General features: G+C 55.2%; 4 protein-coding genes across 4 annotated transcripts; 1 reads left to right on the top strand and 3 right to left on the bottom strand.

Moving 5' to 3' along the window:
- Positions 1 to 149: 149 nt before the first annotated feature.
- Positions 150 to 1,188, bottom strand: IUM83_16303 (uncharacterized protein; the record flags this gene model as incomplete). Its single annotated transcript, XM_067941176.1, has 2 exons — positions 150 to 929; positions 1,012 to 1,188. 2 exons carry the CDS (start codon positions 1,186 to 1,188, stop codon positions 150 to 152), a joined length of 957 nt encoding a protein of 318 aa, XP_067798383.1.
- Positions 1,189 to 1,864: 676 nt separating this feature from the next.
- IUM83_16302 (NAK/MPSK protein kinase) lies at positions 1,865 to 3,334 on the bottom strand (the record flags this gene model as incomplete). Its single annotated transcript, XM_067941175.1, has 7 exons — positions 1,865 to 1,943; positions 2,029 to 2,251; positions 2,324 to 2,477; positions 2,542 to 2,653; positions 2,729 to 2,766; positions 2,838 to 3,090; positions 3,171 to 3,334. The coding sequence occupies 7 exons, from the start codon at positions 3,332 to 3,334 to the stop codon at positions 1,865 to 1,867; spliced, it is 1,023 nt and encodes a 340-aa protein (XP_067798382.1).
- On the top strand, positions 3,267 to 4,412 carry IUM83_16301 (dna polymerase i; the record flags this gene model as incomplete). Its single annotated transcript, XM_067941174.1, has 4 exons — positions 3,267 to 3,339; positions 3,407 to 3,430; positions 3,492 to 3,570; positions 3,641 to 4,412. The coding sequence occupies 4 exons, from the start codon at positions 3,267 to 3,269 to the stop codon at positions 4,410 to 4,412; spliced, it is 948 nt and encodes a 315-aa protein (XP_067798385.1).
- Positions 4,413 to 4,524: 112 nt separating this feature from the next.
- On the bottom strand, positions 4,525 to 8,244 carry IUM83_16300 (homeobox and zinc-finger domain-containing protein; the record flags this gene model as incomplete). Its single annotated transcript, XM_067941173.1, has 1 exon — positions 4,525 to 8,244. The coding sequence occupies one exon, from the start codon at positions 8,242 to 8,244 to the stop codon at positions 4,525 to 4,527; it is 3,720 nt and encodes a 1,239-aa protein (XP_067798384.1).
- Positions 8,245 to 13,522: the final 5,278 nt, after the last annotated feature.

Raw genomic sequence — 13,522 nt, 5'->3', positions numbered from 1 at the left:
ACAACTACGAGCCGCATTGGTTTGGAAGAAGCGCACAACAGCGTAGAGACAAACAGACATACATTACTTCGGGAAACATTGATAATTTATTCGGCATTAAGGATGTGAAACTTGGGGGTGCATCACCTACCAGGATTCGTTGGCGCGCTTCAGCTAGCTGCCGCAGCGTTTGACTGTGCTGCCCGCGGGGCTGGGGGTGAAATGCCATACACATTGCCTGCTCTTGCACAGCTCTCGTCTCCGCTGGGTGGCGATCCGTCGACGGTAGTTGCATTGGACAGATTCTCCGCGTCGACAGGCGGGTCAAACTCTGGGCTCACGGGCTTCGACAGCTGCGAAGGCGTCGCAGGCGATTCCAGGTTCATCGGCATGGCCTGGCCGGGCGTATCCGATGCGCCGTGAGAGCCCAAGAAGCCCGGGCTGGTCGTGTCCACCTCGTAGTAGGTCGTGCTGAACATGCGCGAGAAGACGCCCTTGCAGCAGAAGGCCGATCCGATGGTGCCCGTCCACGTGATCTCTGCGTTCGCGGCGTCTTTGGACTTGTATGTCTGGCTATCCATTGCGATTTTGTGCGCCTTCTCGCGCGAGACCGCCATGGCGGCAGCTCGCTGCGCGCTCTTGGTCGTGCCTTGGTGGGGTGCCACCTCGTACTTGGCATTGAGCATCTCGAAGAGCTCCACTTCTCGGCCGTACCAGCCGTCGATGATGGTCTGGATGGTGTCGTTGTCCAACTTGGCGGGGTTGTAGGCGCGGTAGAACTCCACGAGCGCGTCGCGCGTCGGCAGGGTGGCGTCGTACTCGGTGCGGTCGTTCGGGTCGGACAGCACCGCGTAGGCCGCCGGCACGCCCTCCCAGCGTGCGAGCGCCTCGGCCGACGGTTTCCTGTCCGGGTGACACTTGAGCGCCAGCTTGCGGTAGGCCTTGCGGATCTGACGCACAGAGACACAGCACGGTTAGTCAGTCCCCTTCCTCCCTCCGTCTCTCTATCGACTGCGGCGGCGGCCGGCTCACCTCCGTGTGGCTGGCGTCGCGCGGGATGCCCAGCAGCTCGTAGTGGTCCTTGTAGCGCATCTCGTGCCGCTCCAGGTCGCTCGACTGCATCTTGTACTTCTTCATGTACTCGCGGTGCTGCTCCATGTCTTTGTCCGACAGCTTCTGGCCGCCGCCCTTGGCCTTGGCCTTGCTCATCGTTGCCGGGCGCGCCGATGTTTCCAGCGGTGGGCGAGGCGGCGGCGGTGCCCTGCTGGTCGGTTCGCTCGCGGCGGCGGCGAGCAGCGCTGGCGCTTGCCTGCTTCCTCCTCTCGCTTGCACTTCGGGCCGAACTTCGGCGTCTGACTGCGGGCAGGGGTTCACCAGCTGGCTCCATGATTTGCAAGACATTTGTACTATTTTTCGAAGGTGTCTAGCTATAGAAAAATACCTTCTGTCATCCCTCCTTATGCATACATGTGATTGCCATTACGTGTTCAAGGTGCTTAACTATTGAAAAGTCCCTTCTGCGTAATGGTGTACTCGCCTTTACCTTCTCGTAGTCATAATGGTAACGGTCGAAGAGATCGGCGTCCTTGGCGTGGTGAGCTACGACCGCAGTCACGCTCGGCCCGCGAGTTCGTTCCTAAGTGCTGCACACAAGCGCTGCACACACACAACGGCGGAGCGCCTCGACCGGAATTTTCAACGGCAAGCGTGCCGCTGGCGTGTGCCGTGTTGGTGGCTTCGGTCAAGGAAAAAATAACGGCGCCCGTCCTCATTGAAGAGACACTCAGTAGCACTAATGCATTCGTTTCTAGCCGCTTCAGACTTCAGGCATGGCATCCGCGGGGGCTGCATTGCCCCAGGAACGGCACGCCCGCACGTCACTCACTCACTCACTGAAGCCGTGCAGCCGCTCAATGACGTCAAACACGGACGGCCTCGCCGTAGCGTCTTGGGTCAGGATCCACCTGCGGTAGAACGAGGCGTTAGCATATGCACACCCTCACACTACTCCGCTCCACTCCATTGCATTGCAAACATCCACACACGTACCGAATCATATCGCAAAATCTTGGCGAGTACGAGCAGTTCTTCGGAAACTTGATTGGCCCGATGACCGCCAGATACGTGCACTCGACGACGCGCACGACGCCCGAATCGTAGAAGGAGCACTCGAACGGCGAGTACCCGAACGCCATGGCATACAGCAAGCAGCCCAGCGACCACACGTCGGTGGCGCTCGAAATGTGTGCATTGTCCGGCACATCGTAGAGCTCTGAGGAGGCAGTGCAGTAGGCAATCAAGTCAATCTGGCGTCAGACTGCATGCCGATGCACCAGTTACTTACCGGGGGCGCGATACGCCATTGAGCTCTGCTGTGCAGCGCGCTCTTGAAGCATGAGAGCATCGGAGCGCTTCGAGATTGTGACGTCTGCCGTGGTGACGGATCCAAAGTCCGTCAGCAGCGGCTCGCCCTCGTCGGACAGCATGACATTCTCCGGCTAAACAGACAAACTCCCCGTAAGCGATTAATTCGTTGGGGCTTCGTCACGCAAGCATCCCCACCTTGATGTCACGGTGCGCGAGTGGTGGTGACTTCGAATGAAGCTCCGCTACCGCCCGGGAAATCTGAAGGAACATGTCGAGAATCTGCGCTTCCGGGATCCGCACGTCTTGACTGCGCGCACAGCAGCAGCCCAACAGCTCGCTTAGCAACAGACCAAACGCAGCACCAAGGCTCCACCAACCATACCTGATTGCAGTATTGATCATCTCGCGCAGAGTTCCGTTCTGTCCGCCACAAGATCAGGAAACAAGTCAGTCTTCGCTCCACTTACCGACAACTGCCGACGAGCGCACACCTCCATGAACGGGAACAACAGATAATACTCGAAGGTCTCTGGCCCAGAGGACACCACCGCGTAGTCGCTGAGTGACATGATGTTCGGGTGCGCAAAGGACTTGTGCGCTTGGATCTCGGCCTTGGCCAGCTGCACCTGCTCGTCGGTCTGGCACAGAACCTTCTTCAGCGCGAAGGGCTCGCCCGTGTCGGTGTCTCTGGCCCTGTACACGAAGGAGAAGCCTCCCTGCGCGATCTCCGAGCTGACCACCACCCTGCAGTTGTCACAGCGTTCCCAACAGCGTCAGCGGCACTGGGGTCAGTCAACGTGTCGGGCAGCGGGCGGACGACCTACGTTCGGCCGCTCTGCATGCGGACGGAGTGCGAGTAGCCTAGGCACGACAGCAGGCGCTGCGCCGCGTAAAAGGGGAAGAGCGTCACGGCGGAGCAGATGCGCCCCGACGTGGCCGCCGCGGGCGAGCGCCGCGTCACCAGCAGGAAGGACTTCTTCTCGGCCATATTCGGTCGGGTCTTTGACTTCCACTGGAAGGGGATTAGGGTAAGGCTCTAATGACTTCCTGACCACAGCAGACAATGAGAGGCGCAGGGCTATGGGTGGCGCGTGGGCGGCGCTTGCTCGCGACGGCGGCGGCGGCAGTGGTGGAGGAGGCGCCAGTCTGCCGGAAGAAGAGTCTGCTGGTGGACGGCAACAACGCGCTCTACCACTTCTACGACCCTCTCTGCAGCGTGGAGCAGTACGTGGTGGCGTGTCTTCTGCTAGCATAGGTAGTGTAGCTGACGCTCTTGCCTGCTTCGGACGCACAGAGATGGAGTGAAGACTGGCGCGGTGGACGGGTTGCTGCGTCTTCTGCGGCGGATGGACAAGACGCACAAGCCCGAGCACATTTCCGTGGTGTTCGACTCGAGACAGCGCCCCACCACCCGGAGAATCATCCAGCCGACCTACAAGACCGACCGAGCGCCCACGCCTCGGTCACTTGCCCCGCAGTTTGCACACGCGAAAAAAGTCCTGGAGGCGGCTAACGTGAACTGCATCGAACGCCCGGGAATGGAGGCGGACGACATCATCGCCTCTTACTCGTCGCAGTACACTGCTGCTGGCGTCGACGTGCTGCTGATTTCCAATGATAATGATTTTCTGCAGCTCGTGCATGACGGCAATAGCGACCCAGGAGCTAGTGACAGCAGTGCGTCCGAGAGTGGCGGCCTGCCGACTGCGGCGGTGGAGCTGTACCAGCCATCCAAGCGCCGATACATCCGCGAGCGAAATTTGAGAGGAAGGTTCGGTCTGCACCCCAAGTTGCTCCCCGACTTGCACGCACTGTGCGGACATCCGTGGAAAAGGCTTCCGAGAGTGGAAAATCTTACCGACGATGTGGCAGTGCAGTTGCTCACCGAGCACGGCGGGCTCTATCCTCTTTTGCGGCAGCTAAACACACTCGATGACCCGGTCCTGCGCAAGACGTTGAAGCAGTGTATCACCTCGGTCGAGTCCTCGTATCGTATGGTTAAGCTCGTCAACTCGGTGGTCCTACCCGTGCCAATCGAGGAGCTGCGTCGGCCGCAGCTGAACTAAGACGACTGTTCTCGCCGCATAACCAGCACAACGCCAAATAGATATCCATAGACGCAGGTGTAAAAACACATTAGGGCATCAAAAGCTATCGAGCTCGGTTTGCTTGGCCTATTCATGCATCAACTTTCATATCCTCTGCCTCATCAGGACCATCATCCGTGACAACTAGTGCTCGCTGCTCACCAGAAGCAACGTTTCCGACAATAGTGCTAGCAGCATGCCCGCCTTGCAAAACAGCGGCAGCTTCCCCAGCCGCAGGCTTTGACTCCGTGTCTTCGCGGTCATCATCTTCCGTATCAGAACCGGTCGCCTGGATGCCACCTCGAGTCTCCTTGATCTTCATTTTGATAAGATCAAGGCGCTCTTTTGCGCGGCGGTTGGAAAACCAAGTCTTGATCTGCTGCTTTGTCACCGCTGCAGCACTAGAGGAGTGTTCATCGGTATGGTCACCTTGGTTCAACACTTTTTGTAGTTCCTCCAGTCGAGCCACAGTCGGTCGCGGATTTTTTTCGTATTCCTCGATGATTGTCGCGAGCTGCTTCACGTTAAAGATTCGCCCTGCGTGTAGGTTACCCGCTGAATCGTCATCGCTCATGATTGCAGTTGCGTCTTCGTACTCAGAATTAGGCGGTCCAGGTGGCAGAGGCTGAGCAAAAGGCGCCTCCTTCTTAGGTCGCTTGGCAGCGCTCTTATCGTCACTTACGGGCGCTTTACGCTTCGATCCAGAACCGCCAGGGGTGGACGTCGAGGTTTTCGGTTTTGCCTTGGCACGGGACTTCAACCCCTTCTCCGATTTGTTGTCATCAGACTCGGTATCACTAGAGCTCGAAGAGCTAGAAGCGGCGTCATCGATGTGAAGATCCGCACCACTTAGGGCCTGAGGAGGCTGGTTCGCCGACCGTCTCTTGTAGAACCAACAGCGAATCTGTTTGTAGTCAATAGACCTCTGCGCAGCATCACTTGACGGATCCAAGCACGCGATACCATTCAGTCGCGCTGCAATCTTGTCCAACCTCTTTTTGCTCGGTGTATCTTCCTTGTGGAAATACTTCTCCAACTTGACAAGCTGAGCTAGCGAAAACTTTACACGTGGCCGCCGTGACTCTGGCGATGGTGTTGGGCCTGAACTGGGCGAAGACCCCGGCGTTCCAGGCAACGATTCTGTGTCGACACTCAGGAGCAGCGATTTCGATTTTTCTTTGCGCTTCTTGCCGCTACTGACTTCCCCGGTCATTGCTGCTACAACGCTTGGTGCATCACCATATTCCACAATTGATTGAAATTCTTCCTGGAGTTTCTTCGTTTGTCGCACGAGCTCTTTGTTGTCCTTGTGAGCTATCAAAATCAACTCCAGCTGCCGCTGAATGCCCGACTCGATCAGAACGGCGCGCGGGATAATCAGGGACAGTAACAACTCGATAATGTCCGTGAGCTCCTCAGCAGGGGCATCTTCCTCCAGCAACTTCAGCATTTTTAGTTTGATGTGTGATACTTCATCCTTGCCCAAGGGTTTTGAGGGTCCTGTGCGCGCATTCTTGTACGGAACATGCAGCCGTTCTCGAGCGCGCTCAATTGCTGCAGTGCGCAACGCTTTGGTCTCCTCTTCACTTTTACCAGCATCACGCGCATCCTTGATGGCCTTCCTCACCGAAGCAACGTAATCAATTCGGATGCGCTTCTTCTGGATGTTGGATCCAATTGAAATTGGGGCCTTGGAACTCTCGATTCCGTCTTTGCTTGCGTTTACCAAGCTGTTCAACTTTCCTGTGCCAGATGGGCTTGCTTTAGGAGGTTTACCATGCATCGGTTCCGCACTGTTCGCAATCAGTGCCATGTCTGCTTCGTCGACGACATGACCGGACCCTTGCCCATTTTCACGCATGCGTGAAACGCGAGCCTCCAGTACTTCCTTCGCCTCGTCAATGTATGCTGCCTTCATCTTTTTCACACTGTCGGCATCCATGTCGGTTGTTGATATATCTTTCATCTTCAGACGCATGTAATCGAGGCGTTCCTTCGCACGCCGATTATCAAACCATATGCGAATTTGCTTCACCGAAATACCTTCAGGTTGCAGCTCCGGGTCCGCATAGTCTGGACAGTTAATGATGCGGTACATTGAGTGAATTTCGCTGGACTCAGGCCGAGATGACCGCTGGTACCACTCCTCCAGCTTCTGAATCTGTTTAGACGAATACAATCGGCTTGCCCCACTCTTTCCCTTCGAGCCTGACGCCGATCGACCCGCCGTTCCCGTTGTACCCTGCGCTTTCCTGGCCCCGCTGCTTGATGTAACCTTGCGGTCTTGGTTGGGAGTTGCCTTAATCTCCTTGATAAAATCCACTTCAAACTGGATCCCTGCAACCTGTAGTTGTTCTAGAAGCTGTTTTAAGGAGTCCAACCCGTGATGCACACGGCGCAAAAGGACATCCTTCTCCGAGACTGTTGACGTTGCCGGGGATGCTGCTGGGCCATTCCATGAGGCGGTGTTACCGTCTGTACGTGCGGCACTGTCGTTTGTTGCAACAATCTGGGAAGAGGTGACAGCAGACGCGTGGGTCGAGGACGATGCGGGAACCAACATGAACGGCGGCGGTGGTGGGGAAGATATTTGGGCCTCGTGCTTGACGTTGTTGCTGGTGGCGTTGCTACCATAGACGTTTCCATATGTTGTGCCGCAGGTGTTGTCAAGCCAAGCTGGACCCATGACGCTGTTAATCTCTTTTGTTAGAGACTGCGTGATATGTAGCATCTCCCCTGTTTGCTCCAGGATAGTAGCATTAATGTTTTTGCCACCTCGCAATGCAAGATCTGTCAAACGCTGCACCTCCGTCTCCGCTGCAGCACCTGTTAAGCCACTCATAACTCCGGCTTTGTCGTCGTTGTCGCCCTTGCCTCGACTTGCAAATGAGGGCTTCGAACCGCGACTGCCACGACCCTTGGCAACAACATCGGTGCGCTGCTGCTTACGTGGTGTGCTAATGGGTGGTTGCTTCTCAGCTGGCGAGCTCTTGGCGGCCGGCTCGCAATCCGGACAATACCACTGACGGTTAGATCCCTGGGCCACCATTTTGGAGAATTGTTGGCGGAAGCAGCTCGTGTGATACATAGACTTGCATTGCACACAGAGCAGCGCCCGACGCCCGTTGCGTGGCTCGTGGCACACCTCACACTCCTTCCGCGCGACAGTTCGACGTCGCGCAGCGATGATCGCGCCAACGTTCGAGGTGCCCGACTTGAGTGTCAGCGTCGTGGAATCGTCCACATGTTGAGTGCTGGCGTTGCTGGGGCTGGGCGACGGTGCGCGGTTCGTCGCTATTTCGGAGGCCGAGTCCGTCTCGCTGTGCGCCGGCGTCTTCTTCTGCTGCGGCTGGCTGCTAGTCTCATCCAGGGCTGGGGACGGCGCCTTGGAGGACACCGCGCTCTTGGGCAGTTCATCGTCGTCCTCGTCGGTCTCGGAGCGCCTCGGGGTGGCTGTGCTGTCCAGGTCGTCGTCCGACGGTGCGTTGAGCGACTCGTCGTCGTCCTTCTCCACCTGCACGCCGCCCTCCTCGTCCTCGTCCACGTCCACCTCGTCCTCCTCCTCACCAGCCGCTCCAGCGCGCCTCGCCAGGCCTCTGGGCTGCTCCATGTCGTGGTCCTGGGCGCTCGCGGGCGGCGGAGCAAGCCTCGCGTCGCTCTTCACCGAGGCCGCGTCCTCCTCCTCCTCGTCGGAGGCGTCGTCGTCGTCATCGGAGGCCGATTGGAGGTTGCTCTTGTACACCAGCAGCGCCTTCTTGCGCTCCGTGGCGTCGTCCAGCGCCGTCTTGTCCTCCATCTCGACGTCAGCCATCAGTCGCTCCCTCGCTCGCTGGCGTCTCGCTTCGTGTTGTGGGGGGCAGTTAGCGTGGGGCGCGGCTAGGTACGATTCTGCGTGGGCCACCAAAGTGGTGTGGTCTCCATAGGTTAGAGTATAACTCAAAACACCAATTGAGTGCACGGTATCAGTATAGTGCATGATCAAGGAGTAGTGAAAATAGGATGCCATAATTGGCTCTTATTTTGGTAATAAAGACAGTTTTGTCCAACAGGATAACTAGAACAACAGGGACACTGTAGTGGGTCTAACTTGACTCACTACTTTTGCTTACACGTTGCGCAACGTGTATGCGGAAGCGTAAGTACTTAGTAACTACTTAGGTTAATTATATTTGAATACACAAATATAAGTTAAGTAAGATAGGATTCCAAGTGACTTAGATTAGGTAAAATGAGAACTGTATTGTTTGTAAATTGATCTTCCTCTAAAATCTGCTAAAAACTGTTTATCATCTATGACAGGGGTTGGCAGCGGCTGGCTGTCAGAGCCCCGCCAATATGCATGTCTCTGATTGGTAGAAAGATGCTGCTTTCTACCAATAGGATCTTTGGGTATGTGTGGACCACTCATTGTGGTGGTCCACTTCAATGTATCCATTGGTGTGTCTTACACCAACGTGAGGAAGTATCCAAAACTTTTAACAGATAACCTATCTGTTACATTCACAAGTGGCTTGCAGCCACTTGTGCGTGTAACCCCGTTACACCATCCCCCCCCCCTTAACCCTTGTCCCCCCAGGAATTTCTAAGAGACCATATTTGGTCTATTCATTTTTAACCAATCACATCACAACCTATCCTGTTTTCCACTGTACTCCTGGCCACCCTCTCGCAGAACAGAAACAGCAGAAGAGAAAAGAAGTATTGTAGTGGGCCTACTTCGGCTCACTACTTTAGCTTACACGTCGCGCTACGTGTATGAGGAAGCGTAGGAGTTTATTAATAATTTGAATTAATTATACTTGAGTCCACAAGTATAATATAAATCAAATAAAACACCAAGTAGGTAGTTTAAGGTAAAATGAGAACTGTATTGTTTTGTGAATTGATCTTCCTTCTAAATCTGCTAAAACTGTTTATCATCTATGAAAAGGGTTGACAGCGGCTGGCTGTCAGAGCCCCGCCAATATGCACGTCTCTAATTGGTAGAAAGATGCTGCTTTCTACCAATAGGATCTGTGGGTAGGTGTGGACCACTCATTGTGGTGGTCCACTTCAATGTATCCATTGGTGTGACTCACACCAATGTGAGGAAGTATCTAAACCCTTTAACAGATATTTATCTGTTAAACCATAAGTGACAAATGTCATGCACAAGTGACTGTTGTCACTTGTGTGTGTAACCCCGTTACAAGTATGGACTACTGCAAGTGGTGCCGCAGCGAGGTGTGCGATCGCGACCGCTTTGGTGAAAGGCTCGTTGAAGATCGCGAGGTTATGCATCGTCTTAATCCTCGTTCTCAAGACCCTGACCTCGACAAGGCGCTCTACCAGATCTATTTCTACTTGAGAAATGGTCATTTCCAGAAGAAACCAACTTTCCTGTTTCCTCGGTGTCTCCGCGAGTACCTTCGTGGTGATAAGCCTGTACGTCATCAAGAGGAAACATTTCGTGGAAGGGAAAGTGATTCCTGTCCGTCAAGCCCGGTGTGTGTGGACGCAGTAGTTCCACCTGAAACTAGTTCTATTACGGATCATCCCAGGATGTTGAGATTGGCTGGTTCCTCTAAAACAAGAGAGTCGCAAAAGAAAAGGAGCCGCAGTGAAGACTCACTTGAGCAAAGGAGAAAAAAACTAGACATGCAGAAACCACAACGAAAGGCACCAAGAGATCTCGTTGTCACCAGCTCAGCTATTTCCACTCAGGCAATGCACGTCAACCTACACCTCGCGATGAATCCAGTCCCAAGCAACCCGCTGACAAAAACCTGCCCCAAATGGAGCAGTCATAGCAGCCATATATCGATGCAGCCGGACGAGGTCTAGACGTATGGCGCGTGGAAGATCGGTGGGCACGGAGACGTTCTGCAGCTTGAAGACGTGTGCAAGATGAGGTGTGGCGAGTTGGCTGCGCTGTGTCGTGTAGGAACACGCGCTAAATTATATATTGGCACACTTTCCCCACCAACAACACCCACCAAGTCACCGAAGACTCAATGGGCTTGTTAGGGTTAGAACCTGAAGGCCCAGGAACTTTCCCTTGCACCGGGTTGATGTTTCCCCTGTGTACCGAGCTTCCGCTAGTCGACCGACGGAAGACTCAGCATCACCAGCCACGAGCAAAGGCTAGCACGCTCTCACACACAAAAAATACCTCGCAGGCCCTCAGAAGGAAGGGTCCCGGCCTTTTACGGCGTGATACGAGGGTGCCGGAGCTATACTCCGGCGGGAAGAAATAAATGGAGTGCGCTCTCGCTCCTCCAGTTCCTGGCGACGACTCGTCGCTACCAATACACCGGCCACTAACTCTTGGCCCTGCCAGGGATGAACACACGCTACACTAGTAGATGTGCCCACCGACAGTCATAATCCTACCTACCAGGTTTACCTTGAGCTGCAGGTCGTTCACTGCAGGCACCGGTGTCGCCCTTGCGTGGTTGGGAGGAAAAGCTGTTCTGTTATTGTTGCCCGAAGGCTTACCTGGTCTTCTCTTAAGTTTCCTATCGATCAATACAAATATCAAGTATAAACGCGTCCGTTTTTCGACCGCCAGTTGTAACTCACGACTCTTTGGCGCTTTCTCTGCGACGTGGCGGCGTTACCGACGACTCAAACGGCCGCTGAAACGCCACCGACGACTCGGGACAGGCGCCGACGACTCATAGGTTCGGATCTTGCCAGTAGGTTCGCACCGTACTTAGCGAGCTGCAACCGCCCGCGCTTGACTTGGGACCGTCGACGAGTCATCGTCACCGGCCTATTTTAGGCCAATCAGCGATCAGGGGGGGGGTTGGTCCAATGACTGGCGATGGGTTGTGAATTGCCAGTCGGCGCCGGCGCCTCGAGTCTTCTGCGCACCCTGTCTCGGCTGCATTTCTCGACATCATAACTGCCCCCACCACTATGCGAACCATTGTCTGGCGAGCGTCGTGGTGCTCCTTGTGTCTGCTTCAACGCTCGTGGTGTCCAGCGCTCTCGTACAGGTCTCGCGAGCTTTGCCTGCCTTGGCTCAACGAATGTACCCATCTCTGACTTGGTAGCACAGGAATATGCCACAGTAGGCTTCCGCGAAGCAGGTGTGTCTTCGAGAGTCGCTGCTGTCGGTGCAGCAGCTCGTACTAAAGCTGTAGCGATCACTCCCGACGACTCGCAAAGTCACGCCGCAGCCAGGGTCATCGGCTGCTGAGTCTTCGGCGGCAGCTGAGTCATCGGCAGCTGAGTCATCGGTGCGGTTTTCTGCTACAGCGCCATGGCACCTAACACCGCACCGACTCCGGAGCAGCTTCAGTTCCTTCTGTTGCTTGGTGAATCTGAGGGTGCACGTGCCCTACTAGCCGATTGCACGTCTTGAAGGCTCAGAGCCGCGAGCTCCAGCTGACGCTAACAACGTGACACCCAGTGACCGCTCGAACTGTCTCTGGCCACCCAGCTGGTTATCCAGAAGCATATGTTGATCACTTGATTGACACCTGCTGATTACGCGGATGAGTTTGTTGAACCCGTGAACATCGTGTTGGTTCCGGCATCCGAGTCGTCGGGAGCCGCCTGCGCACTCCCGGGGCAGCTTGTAAAAGTAATCGCTGCCATCAGTGTCGTCTTCAGGCTGTCGTAGTCTGTAATAATCCATCGATTTTGTGATTTCCATCCAAATTGGCCGCGTTCGGTCTCCATGTAGTCATGCAATACTGCAGTAGTCATCTTCGTCTGTGGCTTGGGCTGCATTGCCCCAAGTACAGGTCATGGTGGCGACGAGTCTCCGGCACCTATTCCGCTTCAACAACCAGGACCATTTGCGGGTGCTGACTGCTAGTGGCTCCAGGATCGGTCGTCCAAAACGATTTTAGGCACCCATACTCGAGAAAGAGAGCTTGAGTCATCAATTGCATCACGCCCAACATCAAATCCAAGTCGCGAGTCTTCGGCGACGCTTGGAGCGGCTCGGGACGTTAGTTGAATATTATAATTGCACGTCCGCTTCAATTGACAGTCGTGACCTGATGACTTGAGCTCGCATTTGAACTTGGTCACGGCTGGGGACATATGGTTGTGTGGATGCCCCTGTCTCTTGGTGGGCCGTGATTTGCCCCGCTCCATGTACTGCCAGATGCGGTTGCCTGGTACAATGAGAGCTTCTGGAACGCGGTGTTCTTGTCCTTTGTATGAGTAAATCAACCAGTGGGCGGACGACTTGTTGTTTTGAGTCGTCGGCCACGGTGGCTTTGCCTTCGGTGGCTTGCTGCAAGGTCTGGTCTGCTTCTTTTTCACTTCAGCCTGTGCGTGAGTCGTCGGCATGGTGGCGAGAGCTTCCGTATACATAAAACCAGAGTCGGGAACATTGGGCTTGTCACACATCGTCGCGATAAATGTTTGTTCGGGTACCGCCAATGAGTCGTCGGGGGCACGGGCAGGTATCGTTTGAGCCATCGAGGCATGTCCCGGCGCTCCGTTTGCCTTCTGTACTTCCTCGCCACCATGCGCCGTCGACTCACTAGTACTCGAGTCTTCCTCAAGTGCTTCCGAAGATATGGCAACATCTTTTTCGGCGTCGATCACCTCCGCTGAGTCGTCGGCGGTGGCAAGGAGGTTCCGGTAGTGCTCTTGCACTGCTGATTCCGAGTCGTCTTCCACCGGCGAGTCATCGGGGTTGTCACTTCCGTCATCAGCATCGACATTTCCGCCTTCTTGACCCTTAGCGACCGCTTCTGGACGTCGTAGGATGCCCCTGGGCGTGGGGTAGCTCGGTCGATCCACTATCGGTTGTGGTTTGACTAACCACTGTTGATAGCGTTCAGCCTCCCACTTCAGCAGGGTCTCATCACGCGCTTTCTTGTCCGACTTCTGCACCGACCACCATCCCATACGCTCGCCGGGTAATAATCGCACTGCAGTAGCGAGTCGTCGGGGCATGTCTCCGTGCACTGCACTTATCAGCGAGTCATCGGCAGTATCTCCAATCCCTTCATCGTCATCTTCTCCACTTGTAATACCTTCACCGAGGCTTCTGCCTCTCTCCTCTTCAAGCACCGTCGTTATCACATCGTTGCCTTGCTCATTTTTCGTCCATTCGCTCTTGCCCACGAAAGCGTAGATAC

Source organism: Phytophthora cinnamomi, assembly GCF_018691715.1.
Source record: "Phytophthora cinnamomi strain GKB4 chromosome Unknown Contig9, whole genome shotgun sequence".
NCBI lineage: Eukaryota > Oomycota > Peronosporomycetes > Peronosporales > Peronosporaceae > Phytophthora > Phytophthora cinnamomi.
This window is presented reverse-complemented; position numbering and strand designations above follow the sequence as displayed.